This window comes from Pygoscelis adeliae, unplaced genomic scaffold, assembly GCF_000699105.1.
Source record: "Pygoscelis adeliae isolate BGI_AS28 unplaced genomic scaffold, ASM69910v1 Scaffold238, whole genome shotgun sequence".
Lineage (NCBI taxonomy): Eukaryota > Metazoa > Chordata > Aves > Sphenisciformes > Spheniscidae > Pygoscelis > Pygoscelis adeliae.
The window spans coordinates 1,685,758-1,707,788 of record NW_008825285.1 but is presented as its reverse complement, the minus strand read 5'-3'; the positions used below and the strand labels follow the sequence as shown (position 1 = coordinate 1,707,788).

Sequence of the window (22,031 nt, the reverse complement as noted above, 5' to 3'; positions counted from 1 at the left end):
GGCCCCTCGCATCTGAGTCTTTGCTACCCCACATCTCTGGAACTTCTGTGAACTTGTGCTAACTGACCTTCAAATTCCCAGGGAGTGGGAAATCGAAAGTAAAACCAATTTACAAAAGGCTTTATTTTTTCTGAAAAAAATGTTTTTAAATCTGAGGACACTCACACTACTGCAAGAGATGTTAATAAATCTCTCAGAAGCCTAATTACAGGCATCTAGCTGTGGAATTTTGGACTCATACTTTTTTTAAAAAACAGAAAAGGCATCCAGTATTTGAACAAAAAGTGCACTATGAATTTTCATGGTCATACAGGGAAGATGATGTACCAGATTTTCCATTACTAAGGTGATACGAATGTGTCTAGATGTCTCTGCTATTGTAGAGCTCAGAGAACTGAGGAACAGTGACTTAAAGCTACCAGCTAGTAGACATACTGTGTTGTGACACACCTGATATCATTAGTTTTATTTTACCATATTGACATTAGGAACAATATCAGTTTGGTTTTGCTCACTTTAAAGCACATTATTAAGTATATCTGTAGGAAATTATTTTATCTTAAAATTACTAAACACTAGCTTTAAAAATGCTTCAAAAATATGGGTACGTATTAATGTAACTTATATTTTTAGTTTTATCTTTTTCATTAGGGTAGAATAGGCCTTGCTGGCCCCAAAGGCTTTTTGAGTGTGATGAGATATATCTAGGATATAAATAATAAGGTAGAAGGAGGTTCTAATGGTTTTGCTATTTTTCTATCATTTTTATTAATGGTTCTGTACAGCTTTGAAGATCTATTGCACTCTGTAAGTGCTAAGTATTATTTAATAGTAACTGTTTAAAATGACCGAAATAGAAAGGGTTATGGTCTTGGGGGCTGATTAGGGAAATAACTGAATTTAAGCCTAGTCACTTACTGCTTCAGCCCATAAGCCATGTGTCTTTCTAGGGCTATGACTTTAGCACTGTTTAGATTTAAAATACAGTTCTGGGTTGTGAAGGATTAATTGAGAGTAAGAACAATGACTGATTAATTATTTTTCTTAAGAAAGATTTTAGTTGAAATAATAAATGAGAGAATTAATTGTAGACCTGAAAGTGTAAGTAAAGGCATTAAAGCTGCCTCACAGTCAGGGAGGTTTAGTTGGTTCATCTGTGAACTTGTTTGCACAATTTGAATTTTGTTCAACATGTTGTATGTTCAGCATGTAACCTCTACTATATATAGCTAATTCGTCTGAAATGACTAAACTAGCTTAAAGTTTGTCTGGTTTTAAAACATGGTGCAAAGTCTTTTCTTTCTGAAGAGCTGTTTCCTGAATCTTGGGGTCATACCTGAACAGTACCTCGTGTGACCCTGTAGTGCTTAAGTAATACTACGATAGTTACCTTGTATAGTCCCGATCAGGTATTATTCTCGTTACATTGAAAACAAGAAAAAAGCCGTGAACGTGAACTCTCCTTGTCCGGAGAACTGCACGTTTCATATTTCTTCCCGTCTTACTGTCTGTGGCTGTCCTTCTAGCTGAGATCTTTCTTCCACAATATTTTAAAGCTACTAATTGCGTGCCTATATTATGAAAGTTGTTGGCCTTAACCATGCCTTCCCCCCTCCCCCATCACAGGTGTTTAATGAACGCATCCATTATATTTGTATATGTCCGGTATCTGAGCATAGTATTTTCCACTTTAGATGACCGAGTTGTGATCTATGTTGCTGAATTGAGTAAAGGGTTTTGTAGCTAGTCCGTGTTGCAATCAATTGTAGTTGAACTAGACAGTATTTAGATGCCTTATTGTAATTGTAACTAGCTAATATTATTTAAAAGAGAAACAGTAGATTTCAGACTGCGTGCTTTGTGCGTGAGGTCAAAACCTATTAACCACAGTAGACTTTCTGTTATTTTGTTTGTTTTTAATCTTCTGGTGTGTTCTACAGGCATTCACAGAGGGGGAGGGAGGTGTATGAAGTTTCTTTCCCTGAATACTACTTCTGCCATAGTGAAATCTTGCTTTCAGCCTTTTAACCAGAAAGAACTTCTTTTAACCATTTGTTAAAAAAAAGAAAAAAAAAAAAAGAAAGATAGCAAGGCATCTTGAGCTAATGGGAAAATAGGGGGGGAAGAGTACAAAACCTAATTTGTTACTGGAAAATAGGTGGGGCTTTTTTGGTGTAGTCATTTCAGAAGTTTTTAAGTTACTTTAATGGTTATCTAGAGGTGTCATAACTTTGCCTAAAGAGCATCTCAAACCTACAAGAGTTTGAAATAGTGCTGGGAAATCCAGGTTGGCCCTTTCAGCAGACATAACCTTTTAGCTACTGGACCACTAGGAGCACTACACTGCTTGTGTGATTGCCCTTGATGCAGACATGCGCCTCTCTGCTTCAGACTAACCTCTTGCCCCAAGCTTGCATCTGCAAACTGCACTTCTGTGAAAGTGGAATGCTAATAGTCCCAGCCTTTTGGGGAGGCAACAGTATGTAGGTTCTGTTAAATCGTGCCTGTGTTTCATTCCCCCTCCCGCCCCCCTGCTCTCTGAACATTAGAGACTAGAAGTCTAATGTCATATTTGACCACCAATTGCTCCTTTCATGACTTCCTATCTGGATTTTTTCCTGTATGTAGTCAGTTTCAGTTTATGGGACTGCAGGATAGAGACAATGAATCAAGTAAAGGGCTTGTTAGATAGGAAAATTGGGAACGTGAACTCTCAGAATTTATCATAGAATGGCACCAGTGCCATAGGTGACAACTGTAAGAGTTAAAGGAAGCTTGCCAATGGGTGAGAGTACTTGAAGTTTGAGAAGAGATTAGTTTTAAAATATATATTAGTTAAGCTTTCTGGCTTTGATCTCTTGAAGCAGTGTATGAACAGGAACTTCTGACTTACAGTCAAAGAGAAGTCACCTCCCTCCAAGAGCAAGCCACTTTCTTCTGTCAATGCTGTTGCTCATTGGCTGTTGGAGGAAAAAAAGAGGACTGCTTCTGTGGGGAGAGCGTGACCTTATATTGTATTAAAGTACGTATGCAAGTATATTCTAACGGTGCAGCTTCATATTGCAGTTAAGTCAATCTGACAGTTGGTTACCTCTGTAAGAGGTGGTCATCATTCCCCTGCCTGTCACTGACGCTGGGCTTCTGCCTCCTTTATGTTGTTGTTGCAGAAGGCCAGTTCAGAGAGTTGAATGGGCAGAAAACTAAGCTTAAAATGGGGTAACTTATAGCTCCCCAAGACAATTCACTAAAGGAAAAGAGGGAAGGGATGAATCTCCTCTTTTGACCATTAGATTAGCTGCAGTAAGAAAAATACCCATCAGGGTGGACTTCCGTTGGCAGCTGGCTGCTGTAAGGTTGTGCCGCCATTGAAACAAGTGGTCTTGCTGTTCCTATCCAGTTTCAGCCATAGCTGTGAGCTGGATCTGATTCTGATTTGGTAGAAAGCTCAACTTCAAACAATCCCTCCCCATAAAAAACAGCCCGAACAATCTGAAAAGAAACCCAGTTGAATCAGCAAGCTGATTTGTTTCATTCCTCTGGCAGGAATCTTTTGGCAGCAACAGGTAGTTTGAGCAGTTTGTGCTGACTGAGAAATGGGGAAATCAGATTGAAACTGAAAGATAAACTTTAAGTTTATTCAGTCATATTCAATTGTACTGAGCATTTCTCAGCATCTCTGCACAATGCTGGAGCTGTAATGGTATAATTTACCTATTTGGAAAAAAAATGGAGTTTATTGTGATTTTATTTACCAGAGTTTTAGTGCATTTCTTATTAAACTTTGTTAGGATAGCTTGACTTTCAAATTAATTAAAATGCTACTGTTTGCCTTGTTTCCAAAACTTTGTTTTTAATATTGTAATCACTTAGCTAAGAGAAGTAGTAATTAAAGTTATTCTCAAGTTGCACAATTTAGTTTATTTAAAAATGCTTTATATAGTTTTTAGATGAAGTTATAAATGTTCACTTTGGAACTACCTGAAGATTAATAGTGATGCATTTGAAATGCATTATTTTTTTTATTGATTCTTAATGTAGTAAATTACTGAAGTTATTTGGCAGCAAACAGAAATAGCCAGTGATGTTGTTCACATTTATTTTCCTGATAGCGACACAATTTGCATTAATTGCATTGCAGCTGCACTCACTTATATTAAAAAGCTTCTACTATAATTAATCCTTTTTATTTCAAATAATTTTGGCACAATTTCTAGCAATAAACACTCATAAAAGACAGACACTTGAAAAATAACATACAAGTTTCTTCAATATACCTATTGCTGTTTTTTCCTGACAAGGAATTATTGATAGGCTTCTAGGATCAAGTGTTGCAAGTGGCTAAGACTTAAGACGAGTTTGAAAAATGCTAAGTGGATTATTTTGCATAAAAAATAGACAGGTTTTGAATTTGTGTAATTAACCTGTGTTTAGAAAATACCTTGATTTATGTCTACATTTGTATTTCAGTTGCATACATTATGGAAATTTAATTTATAATCCATTTAGCTGATGTGATCATAGTTTTTAGTGCTATCATTTATTAGTCCTTGTATATTAAATGCTCTAAAGGCTTAAACCTGCCTTGTGTAAAAAATTACACCTCTACATTTACATTTTATGAGTCATAGATGGAATTCCATTTTAAATTCGGGTAGCTTTGATATATTTAAGAAATTACAATGGCTTTATTGTTACTAATGCAGGAACAGCAAACACTGACCTTATACATTGCAAATTAATGATTTATCCCTCTAGTTTGCTTTTAAAGTCAACTATACAAATGAGGATTTCGACTTCTACACCTTGAATAAATCATATAGCTCTAAATATAATGCACCCTTTGGCTTTGAACTCGTTATTCTCAATTCTTTCTGCAAGGTCTAACTCACCTCACAGAAACATTCTTTCAAAAGTTTAAGGAATTGTGTATATTTTTCTTAACGCCTTTGTTGGAATATCATTGAGTGATTACAGCTACATTTCTTCTTCTTTTTTCCTTTTGTTACTCATTGTGCTTCCTTTTCTAAGTTTGCAGCAGATTATGGAGGAAATAAGTAATGGCAAAACACTGCTCTTGAAGAGTAAAAAGAGAACAAACAATTATGTTATGTTGATGATGCCTTTTCTGATCAGCCTGGAAGTGATACTAATGATACTGTAAAGATTTGGTTGTCATTGTTAGAGATGCTGATGTGGCAAACAAATTGGACAATGGGAAAGGCTATGCACAGACAGCATGTTTCAGGGATTTTTTTAAAGCCAATGGTCTTTTATTTTTCCTTTATTCATGTAGGCTTTCTCTAATTGCTGTCATGCTTTCTCTTTCTAGCTCTGAAGTTTCCATCCCTCCTCCTTTGGAGAGCTACCATAAGTACTTTTTTCTTCCAATCAACAAGAATTTGTTACTTATTGTATGAAAAATATGCAAAGTTGCTTTGCATTACATTGAAATGTGATCATACAGTAGATCAACCAAGAGTGGTATTGCTGCAGGTTTTGTGCATTTTTGAAAATTCTTGAGGAAACTCTCGGTTTACACTAAAAATAAATTTTTCATGAGTGCTGCAGATTCAGGTCAGGCTTGGTTTTGGTTCAGTAATCTTTTGACAGGTCTAATGGTGTCAGGCATAGGAAGGATTGGACATATGATACAGGCATAACTGATAAGCTCTCAGCTTGGAAATTAGGATGGTTTGATGATGCCATTAGGCAGTAGAATTCACCAAAAATATGCGGTGATGAATCTGTATAACATGCAAGAGAAATAGTTTATTTGGATTAGTTTAAAATGTACTGGTTTTATATAGTTATTTTTAAGGGGCAGACTATTTTACATGTAGCAATTGATATGGATGGAAAAATACTGCTTATGACAATGCTAATGGAGGTAGAAATGCTAACTTTTTTTGGAAGACATTCTTGATGCAGTTGCATTGTCCTTTAGCAAACTTTGCTTTTCTTGCCAATCTATGCAATCGATACATTTGCTGTTTGCTATCGTACTTCAGACCAGAAGATTAATGACAGATAAGCAGTGACCTTACCTTCTAAATCACCACATAATTAATTTGTAAAATTTGGGAGCTTGGTATTTCACAAGGATATTCAAATCTCAAACTTCGGTTGAATATTTTTAAACTTATGCAATATCTGGGCTATTGCCATATCAGAAGATCCTATTCAGGCACCAAATTAAGGAGGAATTACCAAAAAGTTGAGAAATAGACAATAGCTTTCAGAATTCCTGCATGTACAACAATAAAATCTAATGTGCTTTTAATTGCTTTGTTTTTCAGGCTCTTTATGAAAATATGCTGGTGGAGCTGCCATTTGCTAGTTTTTTCCTCTCAAAATTACTGGGGACAAGTGCTGATGTTGACATTCATCATTTAGCTTCGTTAGATCCAGAAATGTACAAAAATTTGCTTTTTCTCAAGAGCTATGAAGGGGATGTAGAAGAACTTGGACTAAACTTCACGGTGGTAAATAATGACCTTGGGGAAGCGCAGGTAAGAATGGCTTTTGCTTTTTTTTTTTTTGTGTGACTGATGAATCCTTACTACCCCTACTAATTCATTTTTTAATTTGAAAGTGATAAGAAGGAACTTACAAGTGCTGTATGTTGTGAGGCATCGTTGGGATTCTGGCTCAATATTTGGAGTAGACAATAACTAATCTTGTGCTTAAAAAAACCCCAATTCTTGATGGTGATATAAAGGTCTGGTCTTCTAAGTAGTAAACTACAGTGATTTTTTCGTAACAGTCATACATGAAAATTTCTATTGCCTGAGATAATTTCTTGAACAAAATATTTTATGTTGTTTCTTCGATTGCACTTAAAATAATTGTAAAAGTTAGATGATATGTAAACTATAGAAGTACTGCCTGGTTTTGGAATCAGTTAGAAATCAGAATGGTTTTAAATAATAATGACCCTTTATTCTGAGGTAAGTGGTGTCTCCTTTAGCTGTAATTGTCAAAATAGAGGGACTGAAATTAGACCTTAATTTTTTTTTAATACCTTTTTTTTTTTTTGAGGGGCTGAGACACCAGGTCTCAGAGGGGGAGAAATGGGTGTTCAGTGCTTCTAAAAATTGGGCCAGTTAGTTAGGTCCTTAAATATGAAGTTTTAACGCGACTGTACTATATAATTAGATTATGGCTTTGATTTGCTCTGTTGTGAGTACTAAAGATCACTTGTGCTTGTAGTAGAAAATCAGTATCACCAGAGCTTTAGAAGTGTGCCTTTATTTGCTAATACAGTTAAAGTTTATTGTCATTTTTGCTTCCTCTTTCGTTTTTGAGGATTTAAAATTATGTACTACTCATGGCCTACTTGTACTTGATTATGGTATTTAATTAATAATTGGATCAAAAAGGTAGACCTGACAACATTGCGACATGCAGCAGCATCTGAATTTAGCCTTGTTTCTTGTGGAAGAAACAGAAACTATAAAAGGGGGTAAGCAGTTCTGGTTTTGCCTGTTGGTCAGGGAAGCCTGGGACTATGCACGTCTCACAGAAGCAGCAGCACCACTGTGATGGCAGCAGCTAGTCCTGGAAATTGTTAGGTTGAGTTCTCTACTGCTGCTTGTATCATAGCAAATTTGATGTCTAAGACTTCTGCTTTAACAGCATCAGGCTCAGACTTTATCTTTACTCTTCTGTCATCCATTTCCTGTCATTTTGGAAGATCCTAAAGCCTGGATTGCATTACAATTTTAAAATAGTATCCCCAGATTTGGGGTTTCTGAATCATACTGAAGGGGGAGAGTCAACAATTGCCTGATAGAAGTAATGTTTCATATTAAACATATGCCATATGTCATTTTTTCCCCTGGGTTACACTCTCTATATGAAAACTTCTGATCTGCACTGTCTTTAGAAAAACACTCAAAAACTTGAAATGAAGGCATGTGATGCAGATGTATCAGAAAGCATGTTCTTAGAGCACCTACTCTGTTGTACAGTATTGTACAGTAGAGCGCCTGCTCTGTGGTAGCATGTGCTGTTAAGTGACTGATACTGAATTGAGTTCTATAGTATCCACGTATTTGGTTACTAGGCTGCAAAACACACAAGATGGCGGTTTCCAATAGACCCTAGGATTTTCGGGGGGGGGGAGGGAGGGAAGTCTGTTATTTGTATTCTAAAGCCATTCATTTAAATGCGCTTAAAGTAATAGTTTTGTTGATCGCAGCTAATACAAATGTAGTTTAGTCGCTAATTAACAATGAAAAGTAGCTAATATTTTCTGGAGAGCTGGTGGTTTCCATACTTTATACATCTACTCTGTATGTCCTCAAAAATTAGCGACACGTTAGAACCTACCTCAACAAGTAAGGTAGAAGGACATAGAAAAGAGAAATAGCTCAGAAATAACATACAAGAAGATCCAGTTAGAGATGTTGCCAGCTCTATCTACTGCAACAAAAACTTGTAAAAAGTGTATTCTTGCCAAGAAGCCTAATTTGTTCGTTAAAATTCTCTAAGGGCTATGGCTAGTATTATCAAGACTTCGGATTTTTTGATTGTTTGCATAATTTTAAAAGGAAGAGTAAATATAATAGCTTCTGAGTAACTAAATGAAATGTAAGTTAAATTAAATATTCTGATGCTGTATTGCTGTGTTTATATTTGGAGGGAGAACACTACACCTGTGAAATATTAACCATCTTTTAATGAGACTGCGTGTTAGTGTAGTTCAACAGAACTAATTGGTTCTTGTCACTGTCTTCTGTGTTGTAATGCAACAAGTTATTTTTTATACTTAATTTCATTACCTTAATAAACCTCATATGGATAAATACATTTTGTCTGGTATTTGACTCGTGTAGCCATTGCATACTAATTAATTGTGTCAAGGTAAGGCTAATTCACTTTGGGAAAAGAGCTTAATTTGCACTTCTTATGTTGAATGTACATGATCTCTAGTTTTCAGCTAAACAACCACTTTAGTGTCTAATAAATTAGTGCCCAATAAATGCATCATAAATCTATCATTGTAAATAGTTATCCTCATGACAGTGTCCATCCAGCAATTGTGGCACAAAAGCATTATCTGCAATGAAAGACACATTCAAAAGGGGCTCTATTGCCTCTGTCACTAGTAGAAGGTAGAAATTCTATTATCAGCGTATTGATTCCAATCCTGTAATGTGCTTTTAGATCCCATTAAACTATTGTCAAAGTGCATTCACCAGAAGTTCAAAAAGGTACTTAATAATTTGCACATTAGACCTGCTAATTAGGGGAGCTATGCCATCAACCTTATCTTCCAACCCCAAATAGCTTTAGCTTTTGATAAAGAACTATCTAATGCAGTGATACCAGCCTAGACTTCAGCTGTTGGATCTGCTGCATAAAATGGTGGCCAATAAAAAAAGTCTCAAAAGAATGTCAGCCTATAGTTACAGGTGCCTTCAGGTAGCTGTGTATATTGATTTTATTTTTCCTTTTTTCTTGTAGATTAGGTGGTGATAAAATGGTTATAAAATGCTTATAGTAAGTGTAAGGTTAACAAATTCAAGAAAATACCTCCTCTTTTCAGACCTGCCTCCCCCCTCTCTTTCAGTGAGGAAGGCGAGTTTTGCGGCTGCTCAAGGGAAGAGAGGAAGATTCAAATATGCATTACTCTTCCTTCAAAAATGTTAGATTCTGTACTCCAGTGAGTTTTCTCAAACATTGATTCTTGAGATTGCATGGTTCGGAACAGTTGAATATGAGAAGACTCCATAATCAGAAGACTCCATAACTAAAGTGTAGAAGCACAAATCCACAGAAAAGCACTATAATATATATGGCAGCAGTTTCTATGAAATCCATATAGTATAAAAGTTGGTGTCGGGACACCTTTGGCTTTTTAAACAGATGGGAATGCCATTGTTGTTACTGAAAACATGTTGACTCACTAAAGGAGTGTTCTGTGCCTTTAAATTTCCCCGAGAGAAAATTTTGAAGCCTTAAAAATAATTCTGAAGGTTTCTGTCTTGGCAGCTTCTTTACTAGGATACAGTGGCTTAGAGGAATGATTTTGGAGGTTTTTCAGAAGCAAAACATTTAAGTTGAGGCTGATCCTTCTCAGGCAGATTTATAACACTTATGGCAAATGCATTCTTAGGCATTCAAATGCAGTCTGCTACCTGGAACTCCTGCCTGAACATCTGGAGGGCAGATGACAGGGAAAGAAAGCAAGCCTTTATCTACTTATTTTCCGAATGGGGAAAAACTTTAGGGGTGATGTGGACAAAAGTGATCAGAGTCCAAGAGAAAAGATAAAATATTTTCATCTGTATTAAAAACAAGTTTGTAAGAGTTCTTGACTATCTAGAAGAGTGCTTTTTGAAATTGCACTGGATATATGTCTTATGTCTTCATATGTCACATACAAAGATTGCCTAGATAACAGGTCCTTTATTCTTTCCTAAAATATTTACCACTTTACTCTCTAAATATTCCCTTTTTCTCCATTAGTTTGGGAAGCAATTGCCACTGCCAGATCTGAGTGAGCAGCAGCTAGCAAGTTTGTCTACCAACAGAGACTTGCTGTTGTCTGCCTGTAATCACATTACAAAGTGATTTTGTGTGACAGATTATCAATAAGCCAGAAGATAAATCCCCTGAATTCTGCTTGACAAATATTGTTATTCACCGTTTCCCTGATTTTTGGTGTGTATTTATTTTATTATTATGCTAATGTTCAAAATAGTAGATATAATAACTGAAAATTATCATCTGAACCGTTCACTTGAACTGCAACCATACATAAAATAGATTTACTTTTTGTTTTTTTACAAACTGGTGGTTTTCTTAAATAAGAACATAAGTGTAAGTTGAGCACATTTTTTAGTATGTGCTTGCAGAAACATATAATTGAATTTATAGCCAAGAAACCTAAGTGCATGCAACTGTAGTTCTGAGTGTATTTAACAAAGTCAGTCAGAGGCCTAATGGAATACTTCTGTCCACACTACTAAAAGAATGCGAAGCACCTTTCCTTGCAGATTTTTAAAAATGTGGGACTTTTATGTCCCATTTTGATATTTCCCCTTCATTTTGAAGACATACTTTGTGAGTATGGAATCAAATTCAGTTTTCTATGGTATTGTCTGAATGATCTGAATACTTATGTAAATAATACATATGATTTGATTGCTTTTAAAATATGTGATTTTGATCATGAACCAACTTAAAATGATTTTTTTTGTTTGTTTAAACTTAGATCTACAAAATAGAAAATAAGGTGATAACACAAGTCTGCACATTTTGGGTAGTTTTCTATTCTTGCCCATCCTGTGTAACCTGTGTTATTACCTTGCACCATCTAGTGGTCAAAATTGGATGGATAAAAATAAAAATGCAGGTTGATAATTCTAAATGTCAGGAATGATTGTTGAAGAGTTCCTTTTCAAAAAGTCCACAACACAATTTATTACATCTTAAAAGATTTAAGTGGGAATTCTACAATAGCATCTTTAAAACGCCATGAAAACAACGAATGAGTAAAAAGTGAACTGCGTCTACATTTACTATTATTTTTCTGCCAGGCCAAGTGTTACCATTTTCTGTCGTCTGTTTTACATCCTTCTTAGCCTTTATGGCATAAAATATTTATTATTCCTGCTACATTAGCTCTTTTCTTTCAGACCGTGATGGTACTTTGACAAAATGGCGGTAGAATTAATCTCACATTGACAAACTCTGAAAATGGGTAGTTAGATCACAGGAAAACCCCAGGAAATTCGGTTAACTGAATGCTGTAGTCTTACTTGTGGCATTGCAGGGTTGAGGGGAGGAAGGGGAGCTACAGAAGTGTTGCTGGATCAGAAACCAAGGTTTGCTACTTAAAATAAAAATATAAAAATAAAAACAGAAATAGAATTTTTTTAAAAATATTTTTTTCCTAGTTTCTAAAAATAGTGGTCAGAAAGAGTACAAAACTTTTTTTTTCTCTGATTTGCAGGAGGAACATTGTAGGGAGAGAGAATAGCTTTTATTATAAAATGAATACAGCTTTCCCGACATCCTTAGACCACTGTGAAGACAATACTATTATAATGCAAACATAAGCGTAAATTAATCTGTGTCCTGATCTGTTATTTGCTGACCTGCAGGGAAGGTTAAACATTTTACTTCACCTAGTGCTGGGATGAATCCTAAAACACAGCAGTGTTCTAGAACACCCTGCCACTGGTTCCCTTTTGCTATTTTAGGAAGAAATTCAATTCAAGCTTTTTTTTTTAAACAGAGCTCACAAATTATTGTACACAAATAGAATAATAACTAGTTTTGTTTCTTATTGGTGTCTATATTCTTAAGAGAAGCTTGATGAGTTAATTGATACAAATATGCTTTAATATGGCCAAATTCAGCGTATCCATACTTCAGTTGTATTTGAAGTAGTGACAAAAGAACAGGTAATGCAGTTCTGCAAAATGAACAGGGAAGATCTGTCAGTGGGCAGATAGCGAAGTATTAGTAGTGTTGAGGTCTCGGCAATGATCTGTTCATCTGGAATACCATTGGTAGCTCTGATCCTGTAACACCATGGAGGACAAGGATTTAAATAGTAAGAGAAAGCTTTCTGATTTTGTTAGGCCTTGTAAAGGGGTATTTTATAGGCGGAGATTAAAGGAACCTGACTTCCTTTAGTTCATAGAAAAAGACTCTGGGAAGATTAATGAAGTTGCTGCCCGTAAGTAATGCATCATGGATATAATTGAGGCAGAAGGAAAGAGCTGGTTAAGCTATGGGACAATACTGAAATAAGAACAGCGAGTATTAACAAACTTTACCCATTGGACTCGAAGTGGAAATTAGAATGTTTCTAATCATTAGATAAATCCAATTATTGACTAACTTTTCAGTGACAACAGTAAAACTACTATAGTGGGATGAAACACAGTACATTTCTAGACCGCATTGCTGCCTGCAGTAGCAGAGGAGAAAGCTTAGCAGCGCAGGGGCCCTTTCTCATCAGATGTTTCCATCGCGGTGTGGAACATGTCCCATACTTCTATTAATACTCCTTGTGGACTTTACCAGTAAAAACATCCTCACCCTCAGGCCAATCAGTGGCATCGGGTACTGGCCTGTACCCCCTAGACTGGCCGGCTGCATCGCATGCCAGGCTCCGCAAAGGGTGGACCCCAGAGAAAGCTATCCTGCCTCTTGTGCCCGTGGTTCTTGTTGAAGGGGACTTACTTGGAAGGGAGCAAGCTAATGTGTGCAGGGTATGAATCAGCATCAGCTAAACTGTGACACCTTCATTTTACTTCATTCTTCAGGGAGTAGGATTTAAGCATAGTCAGTACAACCTGCACACAGACATGGTGGAGTATTGATGAGGTTTTTTTACTGTAGGCGTAACAAAAGCAAGAAGCTTGCAGTTGAAGGATTAAAGTGGGAAGTAAGACAGATTTTTAACACCTATTGTTATAATTCAGGTTGTCCTAGCTTATCAAGGAAAGTGGTAAATACTCCATCACATAGAGTCTTTACACCAGAATTGCCTGTCTCTCTAAAAAATGTGCTCTAACTCATCTGTGGATTTATTGAGTTAAATACAGGAATCTCTAGACAGAATCCTCTGGCTTGTGTTATCTGGGAGGTCAGATTCACAGATCTTAATGTTTTCTCTTGGCCTTAAAAACCTGTGAATCAAGTAAAAATCTGAATGCTCAAAAGCACTGCGAATTTTTAATCTTACCACTTTGCATTTTGCTTAGTACTGGAACAGCTCACGTTATTAGGTAGCATGTTACAAAAGAAGCTATTTGCGTGTTTAATTCTCTGTGCTCTGAAGATGTGATCATTACCACAGACTGAAATACAGATTTATTTAGAACAAAAATAATCAAAAATTGCTGACTTCAGTGTAGAAAAACCAAACTTTTTTCTGAAGGCTTCAGAAGGTGGCTGTATCTCAGCTTTTCAATTTTTTTATCATTGAAATAATCTGAAATAATCACAAGTACTGAAAGAATCCCTTCAGATTTGGCTACTGCTCAGCAAAATTACCATCTCGTAGTAAAGAGTAGAATGTGTAAAGGTCAGTAGTGTTTTAATAACTACTGTTGATCCTGGTTTATAGCTTAATGCAATTACAGTATCTTTGTTTTGTGGGTTGGTTTTTTTTTTTAATTAAAAATTCTTCCATGCTGAGGTGTCTTGGTGTACTTGAAGGATAAAAGCTTCTCAGTAGACAAACAAGTTTAGGCTTGATTTTTTTTTTTTAATTTTTTTGAAAGTACTGAACATGTATAACTTCGATTTTCAGCAGTAGGAATTGTGGATGCTTATCATTCTGTAAATCAGGCTTGTATCAGAATCTTAATTTTGACTCAGCGGACATTGCTTTTTCCATAATGTGGTCCTGCAGAATTCATGATCACCAGTTAGAGAAGGGCCTAGCTGGTCAAGCACAGTTTTCCTAATCCAACTGGAAGGAGAGTGCTGTGTGTGAGATCTGTGCTTATATAGGTTACTTTCTCTTCCAGGGCACTTACTAGCATCAGTGAAGCTAGGGATGAGCCTGCCAAGGGGAAGATTTTCGCCTCAGTTTCTGTCTGACTTGCAGTGGTGAATTTAGTATTACACACTGTCTCCTATAAGAGAGCTCTGACTTTGCCGAATCCACTTTCTGGTAATAAACCACAGGGCCATGTGGTCAGCTGCGTTAGCAGCTGGAGGTCTAGGTCTAAAAACTGGATGCCATATAATGTGCTCTTATGAGTGAACAGAAAAAACCCTACCTTTATAACTTGTCGTAATCTTTTATTTTGAGGTGAATATTCTTCAGTATATTCTAGTAAACTTCAAATATATACATCACTTACTAGAATGTTTTGCAGTTCAATTTTACAGTTACAGCACACAGAACTAAAGTTTACCAAGATGATGAAAACTGTTACGTTTATAGGTGGTTGAGCTGAAGCCAGGTGGAAAAGACATTCCTGTTACCAGCGCTAACCGAATTGCGTACATTCACCTGGTGGCAGACTACAGGTTAAACAAACAAATTCGACAGCATTGCCTTGCTTTCCGTCAGGGACTGGCCAATGTTGTGAATCTTGAATGGCTTCGAATGTTTGATCAACAGGAAATACAGGTACTTCTCTTAAAACTGCAGAAAACAATTGCTTTAAACTGCAAATAAATGTTAATTTTTGCCTGTAATGTAATTGTCTAATTTTCTTCACTATTAGGTTTTGATTTCTGGTGCCCAAGTACCTATTAGTTTGGATGATCTTAAATCTTTCACAAACTATTCAGGTAAGTATGTTTTACTTAAATTAAAAAATGTGTTATGACTGATTCAGGAATAAATAAATTTGCTTTCTATCACAGCTTTTTAAAAAAAGTTGTAAGGTTATTCTTGTTGTTAACTTTGGTCAAACTCTCTAGACAGGCGTGAATTTCAGAAGGTTGGGTAAAATTACAACCTAATTTTATAAATGCTGGGAAATACAGGTATGCAGTTTATTTTATTCACACATTTAAATACAAGTTTATAGCCAGATAATTACAAGACATGGAATTCCTTTTCTAAATGGATGTTAGTCAATAGTTGTGTCTGGTTGCCCTGAAAATAAGTCTGCAAATGACTTTGGGATGGTTGTTTCTACCAACTCATTCAGATACTTACCATTTCTCAGACAGCCTGAAGAGAGAGCTCATATTTTTCCTTGTGAGAAATGCAAGGTATCTTTCTTCAGTTATCGTGAATGTAATAAAAAAAAATGCTACTATGTCATCAGTTCACATTCTAGCTTACCTCTAGGTAAGTTGATTCATTAAGTAACATCCTGAGTCTTGCAGATTTTGCAAACTCTTGCAGTAAAAGGCAGTAATCCAAAGGTACTAGGTAAATGCTAAACTAAATAAAATTAATTTAAAATAAATAGGATTCAGTGAAGAAAACTGCAGTTAAAAAGCTGAGGGAGATAGTAGCCATAGGTGAGCAATGAATGAGAAACTCAAAATGCAGTGATCAAAGAGATCTATAGGTAATGGAAGTCAGCAATCTAAACCTGCTGGTTTCAATATTTTCCCCAAGCTTTTCAAAACTGATGCTAGGTTTTCTGAAGAGTTCCTTTCTTACATAAAGCTATTCTATCTATAAATCATTGAAATCTCATTATAGGTGGCTACACAGCAGACCATCCTGTAATTAAAATATTCTGGAGAGTTGTAGAAAGCTTCACTGATGAAGAGAAACGCAAACTACTCAAGTTTGTAACAAGCTGCTCTCGACCGCCTCTTTTGGGGTTTAAGGTATGCGTCTTCCCAACTTCCTGGCAAATTTCTATAAATCCTACAGATTATGATACAAGTTTTTCTTGTCTGTAGGAATTTACAGTTTGAGAATATCCCTCTGTGACTACAGAAACAGCTTCAGTGTTTGCACTTGTGTGTATAATGAGTATAGTTTTAAAATATTTAATGAAATATTGTTCTGTTGTTTTCTATTTCAACTGCACAATTTGATAAGCCTAAAAGCACATTGGTTAGAGCACTTGCTCTTTGTCATGGAAGATCCTTGCTGCCATTTCATGTTATTGTACAGAAGCAGTACTGCTACTGGTTTCAAGGAACAGGTTAAGAATAATGTCTTCAAAATTAGGCAAAAGAGGATTTAGGATATAAATATAGGATATAAAAGCAGCTATTAAATTTGAACCTGTTAAATTAACTGTTGGAAGCAGGAGATGTATTGTTTCCTTCTAATTACCATTTATCTACTTAACAGGGTCGCAGCTCATTACCCTTTGTATCTAAATATTTTGCTGCTATCTTTAGATTGCTATTTACACTGAAGCTTAAGTGTGAAGAAAACTTTTGTCTGTTGCTTATAAAACTAAAGAGAGGCTGAGGCAAATTGAAGACATTTTGAAATTAAATTCTGGGGATATTCTACCCATGAGTTTCAGTTGGGCTGCAAAATTCTGGCTAAGAACCAGCCATAGACTTCATTTCCTCTAAAATGTGGGAACATTCAGTGCTTTTCTTTAAGAAAATAAAATGATAAATTGCTTCATAGCAACACCATCACCTTTAGTGCAGTGGTCATCAGCATGTTTACTGTTGTACTATTTAATAAAATTAATATGAAGGTGGGTTTATGTGGAACATAAATATAGGTGTTGCGTCCTCCAGTTGCTTACAAATAAGAATAAGACTTGTTGCTAAACAAAATTCGAGTACATATACTTAGTAAATTTTCACATTATAAGGTACTGTGATACAATATTTAATTAGCAGTGGATAGTAACTAATTTCCTACATTTATAGGTAAAATAGGTAAATGAACCTATAAGAAATGAATGGAGGTATTGTGTAAGTCCTGAAGGTTTATTAGCTGTTCTGTACAATAATTCTATACTTACTCTCTTTTCTAGTGGTGTGAATGAACATTTCCTCGTTATAGAAATACTTCAGGGACAGCTACTAATATTTTATATAGGAACAAGGAATTCAGATGTGCATAATAGTCTGGAGGTAGCAACTATATTTGAGATTTTGCACAATTTTTTCCTGAATCATACTGTGAAAGTTCATTCTGGGTTTTTGTTGTTGTTTGGGTTGTGTTTGTTTTTTTTTTAATCATTAAAAAAAAAATTAAAAGCAAACGCTAGAAGAATTTCTTCACAGCTGTAGGAATTGGGCCCTTTCTTGTGACATGTCCTGGGGGTGACATGTGATAAAGATATCAAAAGTAAAAAATGAAACAAAACCCCCCACCTTTATCTTCCACACAAACAAGTTAGATGTTTGTAGTATTTAACACTGTGTTTCTTCTTCAAACTTTTCATGATGTACTTTTTTCATAAAAACAGTTTTCCTCTGGAAAATAGACAAAATGATACTCTGATACGGAAATCACAGTGGTCTCCATCAGAGACCTTTGCCACTTGAATGATTTAAAATATATAAAAGCATATGTGGGATGTCATACAGTAGTATGTGGCTCGGTTGCTAGAGGTGATGAAAGAATACTCCCAGTAGCTTAAACAGCTTTTTTTTTTAGGCTGCAGAGCGATTTTGAAGTGAAGAGTTGTTTCTAGTGCCACGTTCTGCAGGGAAGCGTGGCCCTTTTCCCTTGACTTCCGTTTATCCCCTTATGCTGCAACTTCATGTTCTTTTCCCTCTTCAATCCTTTTGTTTATTTTCCTATTTCTTCCTAAGCTGACACGGATATGCAGCACTGCCATTGCAGCATGTGATTGTTTAAACCTCCCTTTGGTACAATTGTTCTGTAACTCTCTGTGCAGTCTCACCCTCTGCATAATCCCTTAAGCTGCTGTAGCAAGTGCTGTGTGGTGCTGTTAGCATGTGGATAGGCAACGTATCCTCCATCTTAGATATCTATAGTCTATAGCTCAGCTACACTCCTTTTATAGGCACCTAGGAGAGGAATTGGCACTTTCAGTTGGTAATTTGTCTGGCTGTTCCATGTGTCTACTTCAGGATGAAATGAATCTTGTCTTAGACTCCACAAAACATACTAACTAGATCCCCTTTAACAGTAAAGGGTGTCCGGCGTGACTAGATTTGGATATGGAGACAACGGAGATGGCTGTTTAATCACATGAATCCTATCTAGGGTGTTCATTGATTGATTTGTGTGATTGATTATTTAAAAGCCTGCAAGCATTTCTCTTAAACTGTCTAAGTCCGTGTGAGTATCACTGTACAGTACTCTAGCAACAAACAGGATTTTATAGGACAGTGGGAAGAACAATTAGAAAACTGTGGGATGAGACCAAGATAGAACAGTGCACATCAGTCACGTAATGAAGGAAGAATTGGGAAACAATTATGTGGAAACAAAGTAAAGAGAAGTCTCCATTTGTTGTCATCATTTTTAATTACAAGGGGAGAGCAGGAAATGCAGATGTAGTTACCCAGCTTTGAGGTAGCCAGTTTGACATTTGAAGAGATGGAGGAAGTGAATCAAAAGTCTAAAAATATTAAGGCTGACAGTGACACATTAGAAAGAAGCCAAATGTGGAAAGCTGAAGTTTGTGTGTGTACTTGGGAGATAGGCCACAACCTGACTTCAACATACTTGGCTAGGAAAAATGGAAGTAAAATAGTCATCACATTTTCAGCATGATAGCAAAAAGTTAAAAGATTAATTCACTGTACAGCGGACTTGCGAGCTCAGCCACATGCAGCAGTCCTGGCAAGAGAAAGCAGAGTGAAAAGGCATTGCTGCTGCTTTGCTGGGCAGCACTGAGTGAGAGTTAGGTCACTACTTGCATGGTGCTTGGAGTAGTATCTCGTTACACGGATTTACCAACAAACCAAGGGTTTTCCAGGAAATGTTTGCCAGAGAAGGAAGTGGGTAACTGGTATTGTCATCAGCAGTAATGTCTTGGTAGCCTATGACAGCGTGGTGTTTAGAGCTTTAAAGGCGAAGAGTGCGAAGCTGCAGGAGTGCTGAATATTACCGGCCAAATAACTGTCTGAATATATTTATGTTGATGGTAGACATTAACACAAGCTATCTTCAGAATTTGTTTACAGTTTTAATGTGTACTGTGTTTTTCTGAGAGGAACACAATTTCTGGTTCTCACTCTGAAATCTTCTGTATGCTTTATATTGTGGAACCTTCACGTTTTCTTAGTGCGTGTTAATTTAAGATAAGGAAATGTCTTGACATTCATAGCTTATAGATAGCACAGTCTAGCTTTGCATCATTTAAAAATTTTAAACTCTCACTGCCAGATTCAGACTTATAATAACATTTACTAAAGCTAATTAAAGTTTAATAAGTTTAATAAATGTGATTGTTACGGACCAAAAAAAAATCATTAAAGCATGGTTGAAAATTGTTAAGTTCCAATCAGGTCACATAATAAATTGATGATACTTTTCACTTCCAAACTGTTGCAGTTTCCTGCTGTACAGTATTTAATTATGCAACAAATGGTGCCCTCGGCATGACATTTCAATTTAGAACTTCATTTTTCCATTTTTAAAGCTAAAGTAGGGGAATTCAATTAGCATTTTGAAAGGAACACTAAAAATGCAGCATTTTAGCTATGAAATACTTTTAAGGCCTCCATTTGAGCAATAATTTAGCTTAGAATCTCATTGACCTTTTGCTTTTGGAGCTGAGATTTTTTTTTTCCCAGTTTCTAAAATCGGAACTGTTTTACCTCAGGCAAGCATTTGATAAAATGCATACTTTCTTGCCAGCAAAAGCAGTGCTTTAGAGGTAACAAATAAATACATTTTTCACTATACTTTTTCTCAGAAGAAAAAAAAATCAGATATTATTAAAACAATTAAATATTACATACAAAATGTCTTAAAAGTCTGTTCCCCTCAGATCAATAGTTACCACATCAGAAGAATAATCAGGGTTTGACAAGTTTATACCATTACAGACTCACTATGCACATCAATATCATCCCAATAACAGCTGAGTGACTTTATAATCACTCTGTGAAGAAACACCGAGTAGAATAAAGTTAGATCTTTGTGTGGAGAATATAAAGTACCTCTTGATTCAGAGTTCTAGACCATGGTAGTGTAAGTACTTGCTTAATCTTACAGATGAACAGATCCACTGAAGTCATTAGTACTGTTGTCTTGAAATTCATAAATTATAGGCTTGCTGAAAGATTAGTTTAGACAAATCCCTTTAGGGCAAGAAATGCCTTTAGCATTGTATCAGACAGTTGATTTTAACAAAGAAAATATCATTGTATATTGTGGTGAGTAGAAGGAAAATGATGGCTTGATACTCGTCCACTTGAATTTATTTTATGTATCTGGGGTATGCTAACAAACTAAAGCTCTAGAAGGAAAACACTGAAAGGATATGTTTGATCATTGTTTGTTTGTTTGTTTGGGATTGGGTTTTTTGGCTGTCACAGAAAGAAATTGATGTAGTACTGTAACTTTATCAAATTTGTTCTTAGATCTGGTCACTCATTCATTCTTTCTCCTAAGAGCATCACTTTAACATGGCAAGTAAATGCTTGTGTAGAATTTGTGCGTAAAATTGGAATAGTTTTAAACTCAAACAGAAGAATGTTGTAACTGGCATAGCACATCACTTCATTAGCTAGAGCAAAATTGTCTTTGTTGGGATTTTTGTGTATACAGAAACAATGTCTTCCCTTCCTGGAAAGAAAAAACCAAAGTATAATTCTCAGAAGAAGCCATCTCATTATACAATGACAAATATTATATGTCATTCAAACACAACAGAACATCCTTTTCCATTTACAGAATCATAGAATAGTTTGGGTTGGAAGGGACTTCTAAAGGTCATCTAGCCCAACCCCCCTGCCATGGGCAGGGACATCTTCAACCAGATCATGTTGCTCAGAGCCCCGTCCAACCTGACCTGGAATGTTTCCAGGGATGGGGCATCCACCACCTCTCTGGGCAACCTCTTCCAGTGTTTCACCACCCTCAACATAAAAAATTTCCTCCTTAGATCTAGTCTAAATCTACCCCCCTTTAGTTTAAAGCCATTCCCCCTTGTCCTGTCGCAACAGGCCCTGCCAAAAAGTCTGCTGCCATCTTTTTTATAAGCCCCCTTTAAGTACTGATAGGCTGCAATAAGGTCTCCCCGAAGCCTTCTCTTCTCCAGGCTGAACAACCCCAACTCTCTCAGCCTTTCTTCACAGGAGAGGTGTTCCATCCCCCTGATCATTTTTGTGGCCCTCCTCTGGACCTGCTCCAACAGGTCCAACTATGCTGAGGGCTCCAGAGCTGGACGCAGTACTCCAGGTGGGGTCTCACCAGGGCAGAGTAGAGGGGCAGAATCACCTCCCTCGACCTGCTGGCCACGCTGCTTTTGATGCAGCCCAGGATACGATTGGCCTTCTGGGCTGCGAGCGCACATTGCTGGCTCATGTCCAGCTTTTCATCCACCAGTCCCCTCAAGTCCTTCTTGGCAGGGCTGCTCTCAATCCCTTCATCCCCCAGCCTGTACTGATACCGGGGGTTGCCCCGACCCAGGTACAGGACCTTGCACTTGGCCTTGTTAAACCTCATGAGGTTCACA

The 22,031-nt window shown here is 36.5% G+C and overlaps 1 protein-coding gene across 1 annotated transcript in view; it reads left to right on the top strand.

Annotated features, from left to right (window-relative positions):
- Positions 1 to 22,031, top strand: part of UBE3C (ubiquitin protein ligase E3C) — an 83,003-nt gene that overhangs the window by 56,877 nt on the left and 4,095 nt on the right. The window contains exons 19-22 of the mRNA XM_009329889.1: positions 6,297 to 6,509; positions 14,921 to 15,109; positions 15,207 to 15,273; positions 16,145 to 16,275. Coding sequence (XP_009328164.1) covers positions 6,297 to 6,509; positions 14,921 to 15,109; positions 15,207 to 15,273; positions 16,145 to 16,275 — 600 coding nt within the window. The remainder of the gene's footprint in view (positions 1 to 6,296; positions 6,510 to 14,920; positions 15,110 to 15,206; positions 15,274 to 16,144; positions 16,276 to 22,031) is intronic.